At 39.9% G+C, this 22,768-nt stretch overlaps 1 protein-coding gene across 1 annotated transcript in view; it reads right to left on the bottom strand.

Annotated features, from left to right (window-relative positions):
• LOC309692844 (BMP/retinoic acid-inducible neural-specific protein 3-like) overlaps window positions 1-19,182 on the bottom strand; it is a 68,449-nt gene extending 49,267 nt beyond the window's left edge. Inside the window, exons 1-3 of the mRNA XM_082511673.1 lie at window positions 18,273-19,182; window positions 18,064-18,160; window positions 17,436-17,746 (exon numbers count right to left, since the gene is read on the bottom strand). Coding sequence (XP_082367799.1) covers window positions 17,436-17,689 — 254 coding nt within the window. The 5' untranslated portion in view covers window positions 17,690-17,746; window positions 18,064-18,160; window positions 18,273-19,182. The remainder of the gene's footprint in view (window positions 1-17,435; window positions 17,747-18,063; window positions 18,161-18,272) is intronic.
• Window positions 19,183-22,768: the final 3,586 nt, after the last annotated feature.

Here is a 22,768-nt window from a genome sequence, read left to right as displayed (position 1 = left end):
GACATAAAAAGGACCTTTAATTCATAGTGATTAAAGCCACTACAGGAATGTATTCAATTAAAAGAAAACAGGGCAAGACACAAATAGTACTGCTAATAAATTTTGATGAATAGTAAATTGAAAACACATTTTCATCTCACTATTTAAAACATTACTTAAAGAAGAAGTAAAAACTTGCTAGCAGCACTTCATCATTATTATTTTATCATGATTTACAAACACATGCATCTCATCAATAAAGGCTAAGTAAGAACATATTGTTGTGTTTTGTAGCTGGGTTACCCCAGATACCAAAATAACCCACTGTGCAAAACAGTTGCTTGATGTAGACTCAAAGTTATTTCAAGGACCTCCCTAAAGAGAATAGAGCAAAATGAGAGAAATGTCCTTCATGCTCCGTTCAGTAAGATAAACCAAATGTACATGCATTTAGAAAACCTTGCGAGCAAACCGCGGACACTCCGCCGCTTTCGATGTCACATTTTCTTTTCCTTTACTGCGGTTTGCTTCTCCCTCCTCATTTAATCTGATGTGACGTTGATCCTTCTCAATATGCATGCATCATTAGCAACAGGGAAATGGTTTTTAGAAATTAAGAATTACAAACAAAGAGGCTTTTCTTTTGAATGACATCAAAAGAAATTCTACTCGTGCCAGTTGCGTAATGAGCATATCCCAGAAAGACACCTTCATAGCGGCTCCCATCAACTTTGTTAATTGAGCTACTTATGATGCCGTCTTTAAAAAATGAGTTGGAGAGTGAAATGAGAGTGGGAATGGGATGGGAGAGGAGAAAACAGACTCTCACCCTCCCCGTTTCTTTTCGTCATTGACGCACCAGATAAACAAACTAGGGAAGAAAGGAAGATCAAGACGGGGAAAGTGAGTGTAATGATGTAGTTAATAGCTGCTGGTTGTGAACGCTTTGCAGAACTGCCACCAACAGTTTGTCCAACAACATCAAACAAACATTAGACCATTAATTTGTGAGAATCCTATTAAACCCGCTGAGAGGTCCTATAAACAAGGCAACATACTGCTTCCTGTTCATTCGGATTTTTCATGCCTTTGATATAACTAAGTGATACTCGAGTACATGTTCCCAACACTCGACTACCACCTAAGAGTGTGACCTGTGTCGGTGGGAATCTAAAACTCCTGTAGAGCAAATATATGAATTGTGAATGCAAAATTATGCAGTGTAAGCTATAATAATACTGCATGTATAATACTTTAATACTGTTTTGTCTAATTATGGAATAATGATGAAACATTTTATACACAAACACTAAATACTAAAAACAATTAGAATAAAATTATGACAAACTTAAAAAGATGAATGACATTAAAAAAACAAGGAAATTATTTCCCTGTTGTTTTTCTTCCCACCTTCGGATTGTCAGGCAGTAATAAAAGAAATGAGCTGTCGTGCTGATGTGTATCATTACTGTGTTATTAAAATTATTGCTAGTGACACTGCACCAGCTGCTGGACGCTAGTAGGGATATTTTCCAATATTGTGCACCCTTGAAATCGAGAGTTCTCATTACATACTTTTAAAGGCATTTAGCTGTATAATGTATTCAGTTAGGTAGACTTATTCAAGTTGGATACCCTTTAGTCAAAACATGGCTTTAAATATAATGTTAACCAAAGTGAGTTCAGATTTTTGCACCAGTTTTACTCTTCTCTTTCTTTTCTCTTTTTTCCAGGACCATCAACAAAGGACCAAGTGAGGGCACATCTTTCCCTCCATCAGTTAGGCTTTAAAAATCCTATCATTCCACTGAGTTAACTAATGATGTGGCGTGACATGAAAACATTCTCTTGGTTATACCAAAAAACCACACTTTCTAATGAGGAGGACAAATGATTCACCAGAGGAAAGAGCAGAAGGAGAAAATAAACCCCTTACAAAAATCATGTAAGTCGACTGCAATGAGTTGACAGTTTTTTCTGATTTTAGACAATTTCTACAATAGTTTTCAAAAAAAAAACTTGCAGAATCCATGCAAAGCTATGCATATAGCATCTCAGCTCGTTACCAAGACACTTTCTGTTGTTATTTCCTTTAATTTGACGCTTGTCTGTACTTTTGTTTTGTGGCTTCTCAGAGACAGCTGTCACTTCTAGCACACAAACAGGCCTAAAAGCAGAGCTGTAACCCATACTGGCAATCCTCATTTTCGCAGCCTTCATCAGAAAACAACCAATTGCTGTCTTTTTTTTTTCTCGGTTTTCTTCTAAAAGAATGTGTTATGGCCTTAGTGCCGAATGTTGTGCTTTGTTTCGCTCGTTCTGTCTCCTGTGTCTCAGGTACCGCCTTTCCCCCGTGGAGCAGGTAATTGCGCACGGCTGTCTCCATTCGGCCGTCGGGGACAGAGTACAAAGGCTGGGAGAAAAGGTGCAGCGTGGTGCCTGTGGACTCATTCTGTGGAATCGTGTTGCGCTTACACCTTAGGAGAGTCTTTAGCTTACTTTTTTGTTCAGCTTTTATCCCAGTTCATTGCTTGTTTTGGTGGAAGCTACTTTTCTTTTCCCTTTTAAAAATTAGTAACTTGTGATGAATGGTTAATTTCATCACTCACGTTTCAACTTCCCTGATTATTTATGCCCAGAAAACTTTTAAACTTTTAAAATTTGTCAGAAAACCTGACAGCAGAATGAAACAAATATTTGTATAGCTTTAAAAGAGCGGCCTACCTTTTTGTTTAAAAATCAAAGCATTTATTAACGGCAGTAATAAAACATTGTGTTAGAACAGTTTGGGCAGAGCATGAAAAAATTACCTTCGGCTCATTTTAAAGTTTCACAGCAAACAGCTGAATAGTAATAACCGGTGTTGGTCAAGTTACTTGAAAAAAGTAATCAGTAACTAATTACTGATTACTTCCCCAAAAAAGTAATCCCGTTACTTTACTGATTACTTATTTTCAAAAGTAATTAATTACTTAGTTACTTTTTAAAAACACGATTTACAACCTGAATAGGTGTTAAAGAAATAGATCTTTAAACCCAATTGTACTTTTTCTGCATAATCCATCATACAAAATGTAATCAAATGGAAAAGTCCCTTTTTAAAACTTGTTTTATTAGTTTTAATCTTTTAACTTTATGCATCAAGCAAAAATTTAATTATATGCAACATTCTCTGACTGGAAGGAACTTGTTTAATATTTAAACCTATTTTCTGCACATTCCAGCACATAAAATATTTTTTTTGTGTGTGTTTACACTCAGTCTTTCAAATAGATGCAAGTAAAACACAGCAGAAAATAAATAAAGTCAAAGACTAGCGGTCCTTTTGCTCTATTTTCACCTGTAAAGCAGGAGTAGGGCAGGCGGAGGTTTACCCTGGTGCAGGTGTGCTGAAGCGGTCAGTGGAAGAATCTGCGGGTTTCTCTGTGAATTTCCCATTACGTCGTAGCGCACTCGGTGCTTGCTTGGAAGTTTAGGGGGTTTACCGTTAATTACCATTTTTGCAATAGTAATCCCTTACTCCCTTACTCGTTACTTGAAAAAAGTAATCAGATTACAGTAACGCGTTACTGCCCATCTCTGGTAATAACCAACAGTGAATCCCACTCAGGGCGGCTGCATCGTAATGGATTGCACCCACTCAAGCAATTGCTTATCGTTCCTCCACAGCACGTTTCAGAAGAATCCCATAGGATGCTCAAAATTATGCACTGAGTCTATTTTTGTAGGAAGTCATTTGAAGCTGCACAGAGCTTGTGAGGAGTTCAGGAAGTCAAGCACGGGAATGGCATAAAGCATCCGATCAAATTCTAAACTAGCAGATGCTGAGCAGAGAAAAAGCTCCACTTCTTAAAAGCTGTTAGTTTGATTTGAAGCCACGTAGGACAGAAAAGACACAGTAACGCAAATGTGCACCTTGTGTACTTCTGGAGTCACTAGTACATTGATGCCATGTCAGTTTGCATTTACAGTCCACAAATGTGCATATGTGTGCATGCATGCGCGTGAAGGTGTGTCTGTGTGTTCTTGTTGCTCTGATTCCTTGAGAAGTCCCTAAAAGAACCAGAGAACAATATTTGAAAAAATGGTCACGTCCTTGACGTAAATGTATCTGACTAAACTTATTACTTGCTTTTATTACCAAAGAAAAACCATTTTTACAGCTCCACACAATTTTAAATGAACAATTTGGATAAAATAGGCACTGTCAGTTTCATTTTTCATGTTCCCTTTTTAGCAAGGCTTTAACACTTAAAGTTTTCTTGGAAGAAAGAGGAAGCATTCATTTTAACTTTTAATTTTTTAAAGACCAGTTTTGAGAAACTGTGAAATACTGCATATTGTAAGAAGCAAAAGCTTTCCCAAATAGGCAGCTGCCATTAATGATTTGTGGCTTCCATGAATACAACTACACCTCTGATAATAGAAAGCAAGGGCAGCTCGAGAGAGCAAGATCATGACTGGCAGCAGGGTTTGCTGATATGGAAGCTGCTTATCCCTTTTGTGCTGCAGTTTGTCATAACATTGTTGACAAGGGACTACATGTCTCTCTCTCTCTCTCCCTCTCGCTCTCTCTCTCACACACAAAGACGCACACACACAAAATGCGGACTCACACAGGAATGTCTGGACTCACACTGTCTACATAATGAGGTATGCACATACTGTTAATAGGCCAATACACTGTGTATACACACTTAACCTCACAAATTCATACACAAATAAATCAAAGAGCTCGTTGAAGAGCGACCAGCTACAGTAAATCCTGCTCTTTGTGACAGTTTTGTCCACAGCATGCACGCAGCAGCTTTTACAAAGTATGACATACTGTAGCTCTGCACAATACATCTTCAGAACACAAGATTCAAACCCAAAACAAGTTGCACATTCTGTTTTCTGGTCCCTTCTTTACTGTGCAAGTAAAAACCTTTTTTAACAGCTAATTCTGTTACAGCACGAACATCAGCCCGCTTGACAGGCAAGCTGGAAGCAATCGAAGCTGGGGACTACAAACAATTAACAGTAACAGCCTGATTAAAAACATCATCAATTTTAAATATATTATCAAAGTCTTTCCATGTGGCACTGTCAACCCAACAGTTATTTCTGGGTTTCCATGACAATCGTGTAGATCAGACAAGATTCAAAGCCAGTCAAGCCATCAAAGTCAGTATTTATAACAGGCAGCAAAGACATTTTTTCCCTTCTTGTAACTGCTCATAACCATAATTTTCTTACAGTTTTAAAGGTTTATTAGTCACATTCTTACAGTGACAGGTCCATATTTAGAACTTAAGAGAGGACACGTAAAATTCTGCAAAATCACAAATTAAATGTCATTTTTTATTCTAAATAGCATCCGACTGAGTTTTAATGTCACTGACTGCAATCATTACATCTGAATTTTACAATACAGTGCCCTGAAAAAGTTTGATTTTTGGCGTATTTATCACATTTACATCATCAAAAAAATAAATAAAAATACGCAAAGACAACCAAATAAATACAAAATGCAATAATTTATTAAGGTGAAAAAGCTATCCAATCCAAAAAGTAACTGCCCCCCAAACCTAATAACTGGTTATGGCATCCTTGGTAGCAAGAAGTGCAATCAAGCGTTTTTGAGACCTGAGAATGAGCCTTTCACATCAGTGTGGAGGAATTTTGGCCCACTGCTTTGCAGAGTCATATACAGTCATATTGGAGGGGTTTTGACCATGAACGGCCTGTTAAAGGTCATGCAAAATAATCTTAATCTGATAAGTCTTTGTCTAAGTCATTGTCCTGCTGCATAACCCTGACATACTGACACAAACTGATGACCAAAAATTCTCTTTTTTTGGTAGGGAGCAGAATTAATGAATCTATTACAATACTGCCACCATTTTTGACTGTTGGTATGATGTATTTTTTATGTAACACTGTATTAGTTTTAAGCCAGATATAATGGTCCTTAAACCTTCCAAAAAACTTGTCAATTGTATTATGTCAGTCCACGGAATATTTTCCCAAAATTCATCAAATGTGAGACAAGCCTTTGTGTTCTTTTGATCAGCAGTGGTTTTCACCTTCAAGCTCTGCATATATGCCCACTCTCTTTCTAAATCATGAACACTGACCTTACCCAACCATGATGTCTTGCTTTTTAAAATCTTTTAATCTTTTTCACTTTGTCACACAGGTTCAATCTAAGTGATTTGTTAATTCAAGGTGTCTGGCAGTATTCATCTGAAGAACATGAACACCCATGCTCTTTCCAAAAATGTGGTTAATTCGTGATGTAACAAGGGGGAAAATTGCTTTTTCACATAGATCTGGTAGGTTTGGAAAGCTCTTATAACTTAAATGAAATTGTCTTTTCAAACTGCAGTGTGAGTTTGGTTCTTACTTGGGTCATTTTTGTCTAAAATTTGTGTGACGATTTGAAACCTAAGTGTGACAAATATGCTAACAAATTAACAAATCACGAAGGGGAAAATACTTTTTCACACCACTGTACGTCACCCAGGTGACCCTTGGGTAATTTTGCCATGATGACTGTCTGTCAGATTCCCCTTTTTCTAATTTAAAAAAATATCCAAGATGGCTGAGGAGACTGAAAACAGTAAATAGCTACAGATACTTGTGTATTCACCTGAATGACAGAAAGGACTGGAGGACTGACATTGATGCTGTGTAGGAGAAGGAGATGAGGAGTGTTTGTAAAGCTCAGATACTGCACTGTGTAAAGTAAGATCTTAGAAATCTTCGACAAAACAGTGTTAATGAGTAGCAGCAGCAATGCCAGATATGTCAGCTAGATCAGCAAACTAGCTGGAACCATTCTGGGCCAAAATCTGGAGGCGCGTGAGTCAGTGAGGGACATGAGGTCACTTAACAAAACTGCTCTCCATCACGGACAATCCATCACACTTCCTTCCTTCCACTCTACAGGGCCAGCAGGGATCATTCTCCCTTAGACTTAAACCAAATTAATCAATTACCATAAAGAATGGTTCAGGAAATCATTCCTATAATTCTCTATGAAACTGTACAATAGGTCTCCTTTTTTATGGCAGGTGAACAAACCTGTCAGGAGAAGATTAGAACTTTTTCTTCACATTTTTTGATTAATTAATTTATTATTTATGTATTGCTCTATCTCCACAGTACAGTGGTCCCTCGCTATAACGCGGCTCACCCTTCAAGGCTTCACTGTTTTGCAGATTTTTTGTGCAATTTTGCATGCTTTTTTTTTTTCTTACAGCGCATTGTGTTCTGCGTCCTGATTGGCTGTAGACCACTGTCAATCAATCTGCCATGTCTCCTGTCAGATTTACGTAAATCTTCGATCGATAGCAATGTGACTCTGAAGTGCTGTACTCTATGTAAGTTTTCTCCCCGACAAACACAACAATGTCAACAAAAAGTTTTACGCCGTCAAAGGCAACCGTGGGTTCCTTTGGTTTTATTCTGTAATACTGGACGTATTTTTCTACGCAGGTTTGAACTTTGAGAGTGTTTAAACAAGAGAGAAAAGTGTGAAAATGTTCATGCCTCTCTGAGAAAAGTGTATAAAGTGTGTAGTGAGGTGTTTTACAGCCTTAAAACATCTATAATAATTGTAAAAAATAACATTGGCTACTTTACGGATTTCACCTATTGCGGGTTATTTTTAGAATATAACTCCCGCGATAAACGAGGAACCACTGTATATGAGATTTTGCTGCCTTCACGGCCATATAACACTTTTACTATTGCTAATATTACAATTCTATCTATTGAGTTATCTGTGCAACTTAGCATAAGGATGGTGTGTGCATCCTGACAGCAACTTCAGCAACTGTTTTCTTCTACACCGGTCAGCTGATATACATGAATTCCAAGTGTATGCAGTGGACTTCCCTGATCTTGGCAGATCAATGAACTGAAGTGAAATGAATTGACTGTGTTGGTGCTTTTAAGTACTTTAATCACAAAATGAAAATCATTTACCCTGCTTACTAAATCTGTAGTTCATAGTTTGTATCTAAGCACACGAGGAGAGAGACATGGCTTTAGTTTAAAATTCTAACTTTGAATATTAAAAAAAATATTTTAAAAAAGTTTAGGTTTAATTAACTAAAACTAATCTTTAAAATTAAATTTAGGAGTGAAAAAAGTCTAAAACTAGGCTTAAGCCACATCTGGAAACGTTGTGCATGTGCTGAGGTATGACATTAGTTGGACATTTAGGAAAACTGACTTTTCTGCTTTCAATCTAATAGTTTGTTTTTCCTAATACGAAAGTCTAGCTCACTGTTAGGAGGCCCAATAGTGCCTACGGTATGTTCAAGCAGGTTTATAAATCGTAAATTAGTGTTCAAAGCAATTCATAAGTTTTGGCCTCAAATACTAATACAGAGACATTTTCATAAAACCTGTTTCCATAGACTTCTAACCAATAAATCTCTGTTCTGTCCTTTATAACTCCCCAATCCCACACTTGTCAGAAGCCATAAGCTCTAGTTGAAGGAAGTACTTGTCACTATCATTGCCACTGGTGATTAAGAAGGGGGTGCTCCACCTCTTTCCTGAGGATGTATTCGAAACTGAAGGATAATGAACATACTTCAATTCACCGGAATGAATAGAGGAAAAATGGAAGGAAATTTGAAGAACATGAACACCCGTTATCTCCCTGGATATGTCCTGTAATGGTTTTAAAATAAAGAAAGAAAAATAAAATGCAATGAAGTCAAATAAAATATACAAAAAAGAAACTACTCCATACAATAATATATTGATTATAAACAAACAAGACCCTTGCAGTTAGGAGCCTCTGCGCGTAAATGCATTCTGCGCTCACCAGCACAAGGTCAGATTTGATTAGGCTGTGTATGTCAGGCAAGCGGAGAGGCAGAAGAGAAGCACAGGAATGTGTTCTGAATTTAAAGAAATGGCAACATAAATGAAGCATGAAATGAACCAACTGTATTCATTCAGTTTTTGTTTTTTTTATATCTAGAAGACATAACAGGCAAAAGCTTGGATTTTTTAATGTCCTGAAATTGCTCGAAATTATCTGTCGCTGTGATTTCATGACATCGAATGTCTTTGTTAGCAAAGTGCAATGATAGAGTATTGGTTTGGGTGTATGAAACACATTACATCAAACCTGAGTGCTTCTAATTTTGGTCGGTCCTGCAATCCTAAAGGACAAAAATAGGTTATAGAAAAATGACGCATTTGAACACTTTCTCACTTCGCACCAGTTTTTAACATGATACTGCAACTACTAATCATTTCTTTCTGATCTGCATGATGGCCCTGATCCCCCTAAAAAGGGAACTGGGCTCATGCTGTAAAGAAACCAAGGCTGAACTCCCACCTTTGACCTACACATCAGGGTTATCATTTTGCATGGCTAATAGGGATACGTGGAAAATACACTTTTTCTGTTTAGAATAATATTTAACAGTCCACTCTTTTGTTGGGGAGAAAAATACATATTACCACATAAACTTACTCAATGTCCTCCAATCTGTAAACAAAGACAGTGGTTATATTGCCCCAAGCATCAGTAACTAAGTACAGCACATTATTTTATACCTGTCAAAGCATCAAGTTCAACTTTTGACATTTATTTTTTTTACACAGTAACGTTCAATTCTAATTTGCAAACAATAAGTTTTAAATTTATACATCTAACTGAAAAACTGAATAAAAAGTTCTATAATTATCAAAATTGAAAACGTAGTTTAAAGCAGGTTAATTCATTGTGGATGCTCTATGAAATGTAAAAGCGAGTAAACATGCTTAAATGTAGAAATGAATCAACAGCATCAGTAAACAACCTGACTACATTCCACAGACGATGGGTTTTATATGGTTATTGAAATGAAGTGTTGGCTTCTGATGGCTGACAAGCTGACACAACTGAGCCAAGAGTGCAAACTTCCACCAAGGCAGCTCACTCTCTGGGCTAGTGGGAGTATCCCCCCACAGAGAGACAAAAGGACCCCCTGATGATCCTCTAATCGCCTGAGCCAAGGTGTGAAACTGGGTGTGGGTCCCAATCAGCCAGAGTTTTGGGTGAGTTCATTGTGAAACCTGGCCCCACCTTATCAAGCGAATTCCTGAGGTCAGATGGCCCAGGATGTGAGTGGGCGTTAAGGCGTCTGGGAAGGGATCTCAAAACTGGATTATAGATGGCAGAGAGTTGGTGTCGTAAACCACCGCCTCTGTTCAAAGATGGTCGCTCACAGTGGACATAGATGGCTTCTTTCACTCCTCTTTCAAACCATCTGTCCTCTCTGTCCAAAATGTGAACATTGGCATCCTCGAAAGAGTGTCCTTTATCCTTAAGATGCAGATGGACTGCTGAGTCTTGTCCTGTGGAGGTGGCTCTTCTGTGTTGTGCCATGCGCTTGTGAAGTGGCTGTTTGGTCTCTCCAATGTAGAGGTCTGGGCATTCCTCGCTGCACTGTACAGCATACACCACATTGTTAAGTCTGTGTTTTGGCGTTTTGTCTTTTGGGTGAACCAGTTTTTGTCTGAGCGTGTTGCTGGGTCTGAAGTGCACCGGGATGTCGTGCTTGGAGAAAACCCTCCTGAGTTTTTCTGATACACCAGCTACATAGGGGATGACAATGTTGTTGCATCTGTCCTTCTTATCCTCCCTCGCTGGTGGCTGATCTTCTTTTCTGTGCCTCTTTGCTGACTTTAAGAACGCCCATTTAGGATAGCCGCACGTTTTGAGTGCTTCCTTTACATGTGTGTGTGTTCCTTCTTTTTTCCTTCAGGCTTAGAGGGAACATGTTCTGCCCGGTGGTGTAGGGTCCTAATCACTCCAAGTTTGTGTTCCAGAGGGTGATGGGAGTCAAAGAGGAGGTACTGGTCCGTGTGTGTGGGCTTCCAGTAAACTTCGATGTTGAGGTTGCCGTTCTTTTCAATGTGCACAGCGCAGTCCAGGAAAGGCAAACAGTTGTCCTTTGTGTCTTCCCTGGTGAACTTGATGTTTTTATCCACAGCGCTAATGTGCGCAGTGAAGGATTCCACTTCTTGTGTTTCGATATTGACCCAGGTGTCGTCTACATATCTGTACCAGTGGCTGGGTACTCTTCCTTTGAAAGAGCCAAGAGCCTCCCTTTCCACTTCCTCCATGTGAAGGTTGGCTACAATAGGTGACATGGGGGAGCCCATGGCACAGCCATGTTTGTGTCTGTAGAAGCCTTCGTTGTATTTGAAATATGTAGTGGTGAGGCAGAGGTCTAACAGTGTGCAGATCTGATCGGGTGTGAAGTTGGCCCTGTCCTCCAAGGACAAGATATGCTCAGAGGTTCTTACTCTGGCAGATTCTAAATCTTGATGCCGTTTCGTTTCATAGCAGATTCCACCATGCAGAGTATGAAGCCCACAAAAGGGGAAGCATTTTAATGCCTTATCACTGATCAGGGGAAAATGACCAGACTCAAATAACCACTCAATACAACTACGGTATATAGAAGAGAATCTGTGAACATACAACACACCCAACCTTTAAATAGGATAACAGCAGCAGAAGACTCTGGGTGCCACCCTTCTCAGCTAAGAACAAGAAACTGAGGCTACAATTCACACAAGCTCACCAAAACTGGACAACAGCAGAATGAAAAGACATTGTTTGGTCTGAAGAATCTCGATTTCTACTGCAAAACTGGAATGGGTGTGCATAGAGATATTAGTTTCTGGAAAAGTTATTGCGCTTTCTATGATTATAGGATATTTGGTTCTATGGATGAGTCATTAAACATTATTAAGATTTCTAACTGATTGCAGAACATACAGACTGATAGATCAATCAAAAGAGCAAATATGATTAAAAGACAAAGTGCTTGGATATGGACTGCCGTATGAGTCAGTAACAGAAAAGAAAGCAGTAATAGATTCATAACAGTCCTTTTGTCCTCTGTAAGAGCTTTTTTATTTCCTCCAGTCTTTTTGGAGATGTCCCCAATAAGCACCTACATTCCAGGCAAAGGGAAATTGTTTATGCTTCCTTTTAATTCTTAAGGTCGAACTTCTTCAAGATGATGGCTTAGAAATGGGTTTTGTTAAAGTGGGCATTATGGAGAGTCCCTTAAAATGCAGTTCTTCATAGATTTTTAGTCCTGATATACGACCTGTGGAATGTAAGTTGCCCTAATGCACATTTTGATACTTTTATATTAACGTGTGATGCAATTTAAAGCTACATGTGTCACTGTTCTGACAACTGATCTGTGTTTTACCTTTCAAAAGGAATCCAGGGTCACATCTGACATCTTGTCTTTATAAAAGAGAAGGTCTTAAGTTTGAAGACCTGGGTGACAGCTGATCAAAGGGTGCTCTGGAGCTGGCTGTCTCACTTTTGGTTGTAATTTGCATGTTCACTGTTTCTGATGTGCAACAGTGAACATAAATCATATAGCAGCTGGTCTATATTTTCTTCATAGAATTCCAGAGTCTGTGCAGTGTTGTGTGTGTGTGAGGGGGTAAAAATTTTTGAAGCATTGGCATCTAACCCTCAAAAATTAAAAAACAAAAAACAAAAACGGTTTGATAAATGGACAGCAGATACCTTGCAATAAATCATTATAGAAATGTTACAGCGTGTCTGAAAAACTGTCTTGTTTATTTATTGAGTTGATTAAGTCCTAAAACTACTTGTTGAATTATTTTGCATTTAAATGTACTTTGAACATTGCACACAACCATCTAGACTTTTAATGTATCTCCATTTTGAAGTGTATTGAGGTGACTGTGCATGTTCTTGATGTGACATTTACAGTATTTGTGACTGTCATGCTAGCTGTTGTGAACATTTCTCTTACAAAGTTTAACAGTATAACTTAAACAAACACATAACAGCACCAGAACAGATGCATATGTCTGATTTTGCCTGAAATGGTAAAAAGAAAACCCAAAAACCAAACATCTGAGACCGTTAGCAAGATAGCTAGCTACAAAGCCACTTTCTATCCTTTTTCTACTGGCAGAAAAAATTGTGATGGTCTCTTTTCCATTGCAGAGTCAAGATGGTTACCACTGAGGGTTCGAGGGGTACAGAATTTAATATTTAAGTTTCTCACTGCCATCTGGTTCCTTGCAGCAGACTTCATCCGGCTGTATTTGACAGTGTGAAAACACTTACATACTAAAAATAGAAAGGGTAATTATCAAAGTATATGGAGACACAGCATTTACTACGGTACACTCTTCCACATCTTTGTTATAAAGTTAAATTGGTTACTTCCTGAATGCAAGCATAAAAAACTGTTAATTTGACTAATTAAATAGTAATTCTTGCCATCTAACGTGCCCTCACATTGTATGGAAACAAGATTTTCTTAAAAAAAAGGCAACTTGACAATTTAGTCTTTATCAGAGGCTTTAGGAGAGTTTTTGTTTGTTTGTTTGTTTGTTTGTTTTAAATTAGATAATCTTCTCAGGAGCACTGATAGTATTTAATGGCATTGTTTACTATGTATCATGATGCATTGCACTGTGATATTACATTGCTTTGCTCTTTCTTCCTTTTGTTCTTCTGTTTTGTTCTCTTCTGTTCATTGCTTTTCCATTGCAGTTGTAAACCCATTTATTCCGTCCCATTTCATAATCTCTTTTAAATGTGCTTTCCCATCTAAAACATTCAGAACACAATAGCAAAGTCATAAACACGACAATAGGCTAAGTCAAATGACAGGTATTGTGAACATCATGCCTTGGCAGCCTATCCTCTCCACAAACATGTCTGCATATAATTGAAACACTAATCACTCCATAATTACAAGAGACGACTCCTTATATCAAATGAAGTCAGTGTAATAGCTACTAGGCTGACAGGAGAAAAGAGAGGAGAAAACACAGGAGATGAGGCGTGATATAAAAGTTATGGCCCATGAAGAAGAAGAAGGGAGGAGGTGACATTTTGACTAATATGCTACTGTCTGTGGATATGGCTCGACTGCACTCAAGAAATCATGGCGCAAGAGCTTCTCACATGTGCAGAGATGATTTCTCAACACCGAGAGCTGCTCAATAATTAATCTGAAGCATACTTTTGTTAATTTTACAGCCTCCCCTCCAGCAATGATGCACATGTATTCAGCAACTGCACAGAAATATCTTAAAATCTCATCTCGCACTATCAGTGTGAACAAGGAGCAGTGAAAAGAAATGCTGTTTATTGCTTCACTTGCTTTTCAAATAAACCAAGATGTACAAGCCGGACAAGGAAAGTTGGAATCATCCAACTACCATCAGTAATAAAATAAAAGCCACAAAGCTGTTGCGAGATTTGCGACGCACGCCGGGAGAAGAGAAAGAGCGAGTGAATAAACGGGCATTTTAAAACCCCCATTATGCCTGACATAACAGGTGTATTTTTTTCTCCAATCACATTGCAAGTAATATCGTTAAGTGCCTCTATGCCTGTTTTTCACTGCTTTTGAATTCACTGAATCCATTATATTATTGCGTTTGATCAGACCTTGAAAAGAGAGAACTTCTTTCTTTCACTCAGAGGATTTGCAGTCTGAAAATCACATTTGTTACAATGTTTCACATTTACACTGCTGCGACATAAAGCTGTAAATCTCCAAGCTTTTTAATCTGCTTTTTAATGCACTCCTGGCAGGCGATGGGGAAAAAAGGAAAAGAAAAACCTTACAACTTTTACTCGGAATAATACTCAACTAAATTGTTCATTTTTGGAGGAAAAAAAAAAGGATATAATTGGAAAAGACTACAAGCTGTTCTGGTGCAATGACCTGCCGGCAGGGGGGGATAAAGCTGTGTTTCCTCTCTTCTCTCTCTCTTACTCTCGCTCTCTCCTTTTGTACTCCATCTCCTACAGCCCTCTCCCTCATTCCCTGACTCCCTCTCCCCTGCCCCCTGACGGGAAAGGCCAACTGAGCTCTGGAGAATATTTATGAGCAAGGGAGAGCAATTGGTTTGAGATCATTCGACAAGGGAGGAAGAAAAGGAGTAAGGGAGGTAGGGAGAGGGGGCAGGAAAAAAAAAAGAACTTGACAGAGACATGGAGATAAAGGAAGAGACGGGGTTTACATTTTAATGTTTAAATTTAACCTCCCTCATACCCGGTGAATACTGAGACTGAGTTCATATTGCTATGTCTCATCTGTCTTTAGGTGTGCATGCCAGTATTGTACATATACTTTATACTTAGGAGGTGTGGAATCCACACAAGCACTAAGGAAAGCTCTCCAAATTGAGGCCAGCTTCAGTTTGGGACTGACACACAGTGTTGGTGCTTCAAGAGGCAATAAAGGGACTTTTACTGACCCATAATAGTGTCTGCAAGGAGCGGGACGCTGTTGTCGGTCAATACGAAAGATTATTTTTGCCTAGATTTTTCTTTTTTTAAATAAAAAAGATTTAAAATTCACGAGTCTTTTATGAGCCACGCAACCCAAACAAACAGCACATCCCACTGCAGTTTGAAGGCACTTCTGATCTCTTCATTCCTCAGCATCCTCAGCTGCTCAGTGAAGGATGACAGTGCCAGGAGTGCAAGATATTTAAAGCTTCGAAAGAGTTGTGCTTTTTTCTTTTTCAGCTCAGGAAACTAAATGACAATGCAGGAACTCTATTCAACATGGTGATATTTCACCTTTTTCACTTGAGTTTCTATTAGATTTCTGCTCTAATTAGGTATCGTACTGTTCTAGAGCAAAACTGAAAAGGCCATTGTAGCCTGAGGGGAAAAGACGGTTATAGACCTGTCAAGTTTGCATTATCAGATATTCAATTGATGGTCAAAAAAAAGTCATACTGTCTGTAAGAAAATGTTGTTTAGAAGTTGGCCAAAAATCTGAGCGCATGTTTTAGCTGTGTGCAAATGTTAGATTTGCAGCACTTGGGTGGGGTGCAGAAAGGGCAGGAGGGCACAAGAGCAAGCAAGGAGAAAAGCAGATATGAAGACGTCCTGAGAAATGGAAAGACGATGCCAACAGAGAGGCAGTGAAGGAGGAAATGATGGATGTTGGGGAGCCAGCAGCGCTACATTCTCTGTCTTTGCCTGGCATTGTCGCCCCTGTCAGCTGCTAAATGCCAGTGTCAGTCAAACCTCTGTTCAGCTGGCAACAGCTCCTCTGCCACACGGCTGAGGACAGCCCGGCATTACTCTCATCTATGACTATCAAAGCACTTACCTGGCACACACCGGCGCAAATACAGACACTCAAGTAAGCACACCTAGTTGCACTCTCACATATCGTGGAGCATCTTCAGCCATTGTTGTTGGAACATCAGTTTTTCACAAAAGATGTGTAGTCAAGAATGCGCTTTAAAAAAAAATTGTTTACGTTTACGTACATCAAAAACAAGGATTTTTTTTATTCCAACCTCCAGAGGACATTCACACCCTGAAGTCAAAACAGGAATGCTCACACAGTCTACTTTGGATGGTGATTTATAGACTGCATAAGATGATACAGCCATCAAACAAACATACACCAGACTTTGCCCTTTCAGTCTGTGCTAAGTCACGCTGACTGAACCCACAGCCTAACAGAATTTCATCAGTCTCGGTTTCAGTGCACACTCTGAATGTTGGAGGTACGTTTCTATTCCGAAGACAGCAAAGCTTAGGGAAATATGACAGCTCGTACACTCACTTGTGTAAAAGACTTTTAAAAAAATCTGCTAAATGTGTTAACTCTGGTGACAGTGGCAAAATCGCCTTCCTTTCCTTTGTAACGCAAGCTGTGGAAATGGAGAAAAAAAACCCAATGGGTGTTGTACACCATTTTATGCCATATATCCAAACCAAGAGACCGCTGAGTAATATTTTTAGTTTTCATCTCTGAAATTCTCAGTGTTTTCTACTCCTGTCGGGAAATAAAATAAAAACAACTAAAGAAAAATTACATCACAGCAAGCTTTCAAACAATACCCCGCTGCTTCGAAAGCACACACCCACTACACTTCACACCGCACACTTTTTGAATCCATCCTGTCACACATCAGCGAGCTCAGCCAGATATCTCTTATGTCCCACTGCTTTGCCCAAACCCCCCTGCAGTATCTTCACTTCGAGTTCCCACTGATATGCAGCATTTTGAGAGTTTGTATCATACTCAAACCATATGTCGTTGCTACCATCAAAAAAGGCAAACAGTCGCACCCAAAGATGCTTGCATGTGTGCAAACTGCACGCAGTGCTTTTATTTGTATGCAAAGTAATCTTTTCAATACATCATCCCCCAGTTCACCACCCACTAAATCTGCATCTTTTATAGACTAAAGAAAAGTATACCCTAATCTCTTGTTTTGTATACCCTTAGGCTTAGTATACTCTTTTCTAAAGAAGAAGGAGAAAGGGGGAAACTCCAAGCAAGACCACATGAATCAGAATAATTACATTTAGCCTATTTGACTTGACAAAAACAGCCTTGATTTCAGGTATGTAAGCTCTGCAGCAGTCAGCTGGCACAACCACTGCCGTCTCTCACCTGTATATCTTGTACTTGGTGGTGAATCCCTGCTGGTAGCGCTCTGTGAAATCAACAAACTCCTGCGAGTTGTGAAAAGGACCTTTGTCTGAAAGGAGCCAGCCCAGGGGCCCAGTGGAGCCGCTGAAGCCTGACCCGGCAGGGTCCGCAGCACTGGCCCCTGCTACCAACCAGCTCTGGAGCAGGCTTAGTGATAACCACTTCCATAGAAACATGAGGGCCGTCAGTCTAATGGAGATGCACGGGCCACTCATGCTGTTTCCCCCGGCCCCGGTGACTCCTCATTCTCCCTGCACTGCTGACGAGTCCCGCTGGAAGGAGGAGAAAGAGGCAGACGGAGAGCAATTGAGACAACGTGGACACAGAGGGCACTAATTAGTAATTTTGGTTTGGGATGAGGGGAACAAAGGTGAACTGAGAGGGCTCATTTGTCAAGTAGCGCCAGACCAGAACAAATATTTTAGAGGTTGCATTGTGGAAAGTAAAGCTAATGAAAAAGGTGAGTTTAGAATTTATTTTGGACGACGTAACCTACAAAAAAAAATCTAAATATTTCATTTCTCTACCTTAGGTCGGTTATTATTAAAAGGTTTAATGTTGTTGTTTTATTTGTTTGTTTGTTTTTTACCTGATTCTGCAAGTACTGGAGTCCGTGACTGGTTGGAATTAGTCTCCGCAAAATCCCCTGATAGGACCGTGAAGTTGGGCTCAGCTGGGCGTGCAGACTGGGCGGCATTTGAAAAAAATAAATAAGATTTTTGTTGTTTTTGTTGTTGTAGAAAAAATTTCGCTCACAAATTCAAACTCGCGAACAATCTGGGGAACAAAACATCCAACCTCCTCAGAGCGCGCTGCTCTCTCTCTCACAGCGGTATCTCCAGCGGTGTGCGCTCCGCACTGTAGGTCCACTCCAGCGACCGCAACGCGTTTAAGATGACGGGGTCAAAAAACTCACAGACAGACTGGTCACTTCAACACACCGCTGTGACTTGGATTCGGTGAATGCGCGGGTGGGAGAAGCGTGGCGAGCCTCCGTCCTCTTAACTCATTTCTGCTCTCTGCTAGAGGGGCGCGCTCGGGGCGCATGCAGGGCGCAGGGAGAGCTGATGATGATGCTGACAGTGCCTGGACTCCCAGCGAACGGAATGTGTGAATGGCATTAGGGGTGCTCTCGCTCTCCTCTCTCTCTCTCTCTCCCTCCCTCCTGTACCATAGCGTCGCAATGTAATTTATTCCAGCATCTAGCACACACCCGGTTGGTTGGGACGTAACTGGAGGAAGTGAAAGTAGGAGGTGTTCAGGAGGGGTAGGGGGTGGAGGGGGAGGCTGGATGAGGGGATGGTCAGAGAAGGCTAGTGTGCTTGAGACAGATGCCTCATTTCAGAAAAAGCGATAGAAGTCACCTGCAGTTCGGATCAATACAAATTAGAGTGGAGGCGAAAAGAACAAAACAGGAGGAAATCCGGATAAAATGCCAGCTTTAAAAAGTCGAGTGGCCTCACGTTTATGGTCTGATTCTGGCTGATGTATGGCAGGAGCAGTTTTTCAGTCAAAACTGGGAAAATAATAACAACAGCTACGTTTCAGAAAAGTTGGGTTATGAAAGTGAAATTAGCTCAGTTTGAACTAAGATTTCATGAGTATTTTAGAGTAAAACAGAGCCAATACACTAAATGTAAAATGCTCAAATAGGTATAATCATCACACTCCGGAAGCGAATGGAGGGGATGGATGGTATTATTTTAGTAGCAAATGACTCCCGAAAATATTTGAATTATTTGAATAATGTCTTTAATGATGGTGTCGGTGATCATCATCATGACGAAGAGGAAGGGGGAGATGAGGAGGAGAAGCTGGGAGGGTGTATTCACCCCCCAACGCCACCCCTCAGTTATTCTCGTTATCTTCTCTGCCCTCTTCCTCACTCTCCCCCCTTTTTTCCTGCAGAGTAATCATCACTTTCACCATCAGCAAACTTAATTAGATCTGCTCTATCCCCGCTCTATCCAAGCGCTTGTGCGTCGGACACTGAGCGCGGATCAGAGAGCGGGCGAAAGGAGGGAGGGATATGTGCTGCCTTTCAGATTTTCTGTAGACGTTCAAAGGGAGGTTTTATGCAGGGATTGGATTAGAGAAATGAACACCATTGAGTCGCGAGATTCGCTGGCTCCTAAACTCAAAGGGAAACTGAAATCCCGTGGCACAGAGACTAGCAGAATCTGGAGTGGAAGAATGAGTTGATTTGTCACAGTTTCATCATCATGTCTCGGGATTGGGTGCCTTTTCTTCTGACCCTGCCTTGCAGCCACGAAGACTTGTGAAGGACAACTACCTAATAGGAACAGACAGTCTTTTTGGTGTTTCTGGAAAGAGGGATTTTTCTGCTTGCCTGTTATAAGCAGCATTGTAGCTAACCATTTAAAGTTTGTGTGGAAGCACAGATTCAACTTTTCCTTTTATGCAAGTTTTGAATAAAAGATGATTTTTTTTTTTAGTGGAGAGTGTCATTGCTTATTACCTCCGTGGGTTCAAACAGCATTTTAGGTTGTTTTTAGAACACGTGTTTCAATGCTCCAAAACTCACAGGCAGAGTGGAGTGTAAGTCCCCAAAGCTTATATTTACAATTTCAAATAAATCATTCATCAATCTGAGTACAGTTCTCTACAAGAGCAGGTGTGGCTATGAGTACTGCGGCGTGTACAATAAGTTAGTTTGCAACACATGTTTGTTGCTTTTTAGAAGACATGTGAAAGAAACAGAATTGATTGCCAATTGATGCAGTGTAAAGACGTCCATGTGGACCAGATCTAAACCAGGCACACAAAGGAGGGGGGGGGGGGGGGGGATCAAAGACAATGTCACAGTAAAGTGCTCATTAAAGCTAAAGGAAGATACATCAAATGTGTAGGTCACAGAGGCAGAGCACTGACCTGTAACAAGAAGTGATCCTTATGCTTTTCAAGGCTACAGTAACCAAAGACGGTAAAAGCAGAACCGTAGCAAGTGCACACAGCCAGACACCCTTGAGTGTTAGTTTTGAAATGTGGAAATTATGATAAAATTACTTGAAAATCTTCAGTTTGTCCTGCAAGAAGTGTTCTATTCAAAGCAAACACACTGCAGCTATGGGATGAAAAAGAAACATCATAAACATGGATTTTAATTGAAATGCATCACAAAGAAATCCACAAGGTGGAGAGTAACCATCTGCTCAAACATAATACTTAAACATTCATTATGATATTTAAAAAAAAAAATCCAAAACAATCAATTCTCTGCTAAGTATTTTGATCTCTTGCAGCTCATTAATTTGGTTTAACATCCCACAACCTTACTGAGATATTTCCCTGGTGGAGACCAGACCCAAAACAGTTCCACGGTGGTTCCTGAAACAATTCCGCATTGTGACGCTTATTTTGTGTTGCCGTAAGTGTAATGAACCAACAAGTAATTTGCCCCAACACAACATGTAAATTTTTGAATCTTCACTTTGTTTTCACTGTTTTAATTAACATGAAATAGAGCTTTTAAATCGCATCGTGAATGGCAGGGTCATGTTTCAGTTGTTAACAAATACTCTTAATCAGTAGGACTAATATTACTACTAATACTAATAATCCCTGCCTTGGAGGTGATTGATCGATTGACATGTTTGGGGAGTTTTCAAAATTTTAAGCAAGACATCAGCAAAACATTCTGTAATAATACTCTAAACTATGTTATATTACCCAAAGTATTCACTTATCTGCCTTCACACACATATGAACTTGAGCAACATCCCATTCTTAATCAATCAGGTTTAATATGATGTTGCCCCACCCTTTGCAGCTGCAAGAGCCTCAACACCTAAAGACTTCCATAAGGTGTGTTTATGGGACTTTTTAACCATTCTTCCAGAAGTGCATTTATGAGGTCAGACACTTATGTTGCACGAGCAGCTCTGGCTCGCAGTTTCTGCTGTAATCCATTCCCAAGATGTTCTATTGGGTTGAGTGCAGGATTTTGTGCTAGGCACAAAAAAACTAAGAAAATCTGTCTGGATTGGAACTCGGAATTGTGGTTCCCCACTTTGATAAGGAGGACCAGAGAGTTTGTTAATTTTATTTTAGGGTGCGTGGGAATTTGTTCAACCAGGCAGAACCAAAGTATCTGATTCAGTAGCCATACAGCACCTCAACAAGTCCAAGGTCAGAGTCCTTAGTTGGTAAAGGATAGAGTGACTACTTAGAGTCAGGAATGAGTTACTGCCCCAAGTAAATGAATCCCTGGGGTCTTATCCACGAGTGAAGGAAGAGTTGAGCGGGAGACTATCAGATAGATTGGTGCAGCGTCAGCAGTGATACAGACTCTCGTGGTCTCTTGTGACGAAGAAAGAGCTGAGCATGAAAGCAAAGCTGTCGATTTACTGGTTGATCTTTGTTGCATGAGCTCTGGGTAGTGACAGAATGAACAAGATTGCAGATAAAAGTGGCAAAAATGAGTTTTCTCCCAAGGGTGGATCGCAAATGAGGAGACTGGCCATTTGTCTCAGAGTGACAATGCTTCTCCTTCACATTGAAACAATCTAGTTGAGGTGGTTTGGACAGCTGACAATGATGCCTCCTTGGTGAAATGTTCTGGGCATGTCCCAACAGGAGGAGGGCCCTGGGGCCGAACCAGGACATGTTGGAGAGACACCTCAGTTTCCTGCATGAGGTGGACAGAGAGAGTGGGTTTGGGTGACCTACTGATCTTGCAACCTGAACCTAGATAAGCAGCACAAAATGGATGGATGGATATTCATTTTAATTGAGTACTAATGTCAAACGTTCGACTATGCTGTTATGCCCGAATAACAATTTCACTTGTAAACAATTTTTAAATAATATTTTGGGTGAATGTAGCCCATTGAAGCATGGTCTAAGTTAGTAAACGAGAATAGACACTAAGCAGGAAAATCACAGTGCAATCAGAAAAGAGACATCTGCTTTTACATTCTCAAACTCTTGTAGTTGAGATTCCTACATCCATCTGAATTGACTTTTTTTATGTTGGAAATAACATGCAACTCAAAATAGAAAAAGGAGAAATGTGAAGCCCTAATATATTTATTCCTTGCGAACAATGTGCTACTGAGCCTTCATCGTGTCCAGCAAATCATTACACACAGCAAAATAATAACAACCTGCAAATAGTCTTGTGTCGTCAAACAGCCGGTACACAGACCTGGAGATGAGGTCTCATCTCTGCATGACTCAGTGTAACCCCAACGAGTTGTGGAAAGAACTGAGGCAGTTGTGGTGGAAAGAACTGAGGCAGTCGCATTTACTCAGCACTGAGACAGATAGTCATT

Source organism: Aulonocara stuartgranti (assembly GCF_965226115.1).
Source record: "Aulonocara stuartgranti genome assembly, chromosome: 17".
Taxonomy (NCBI): domain Eukaryota; kingdom Metazoa; phylum Chordata; class Actinopteri; order Cichliformes; family Cichlidae; genus Aulonocara; species Aulonocara stuartgranti.
This window is presented reverse-complemented; position numbering and strand designations above follow the sequence as displayed.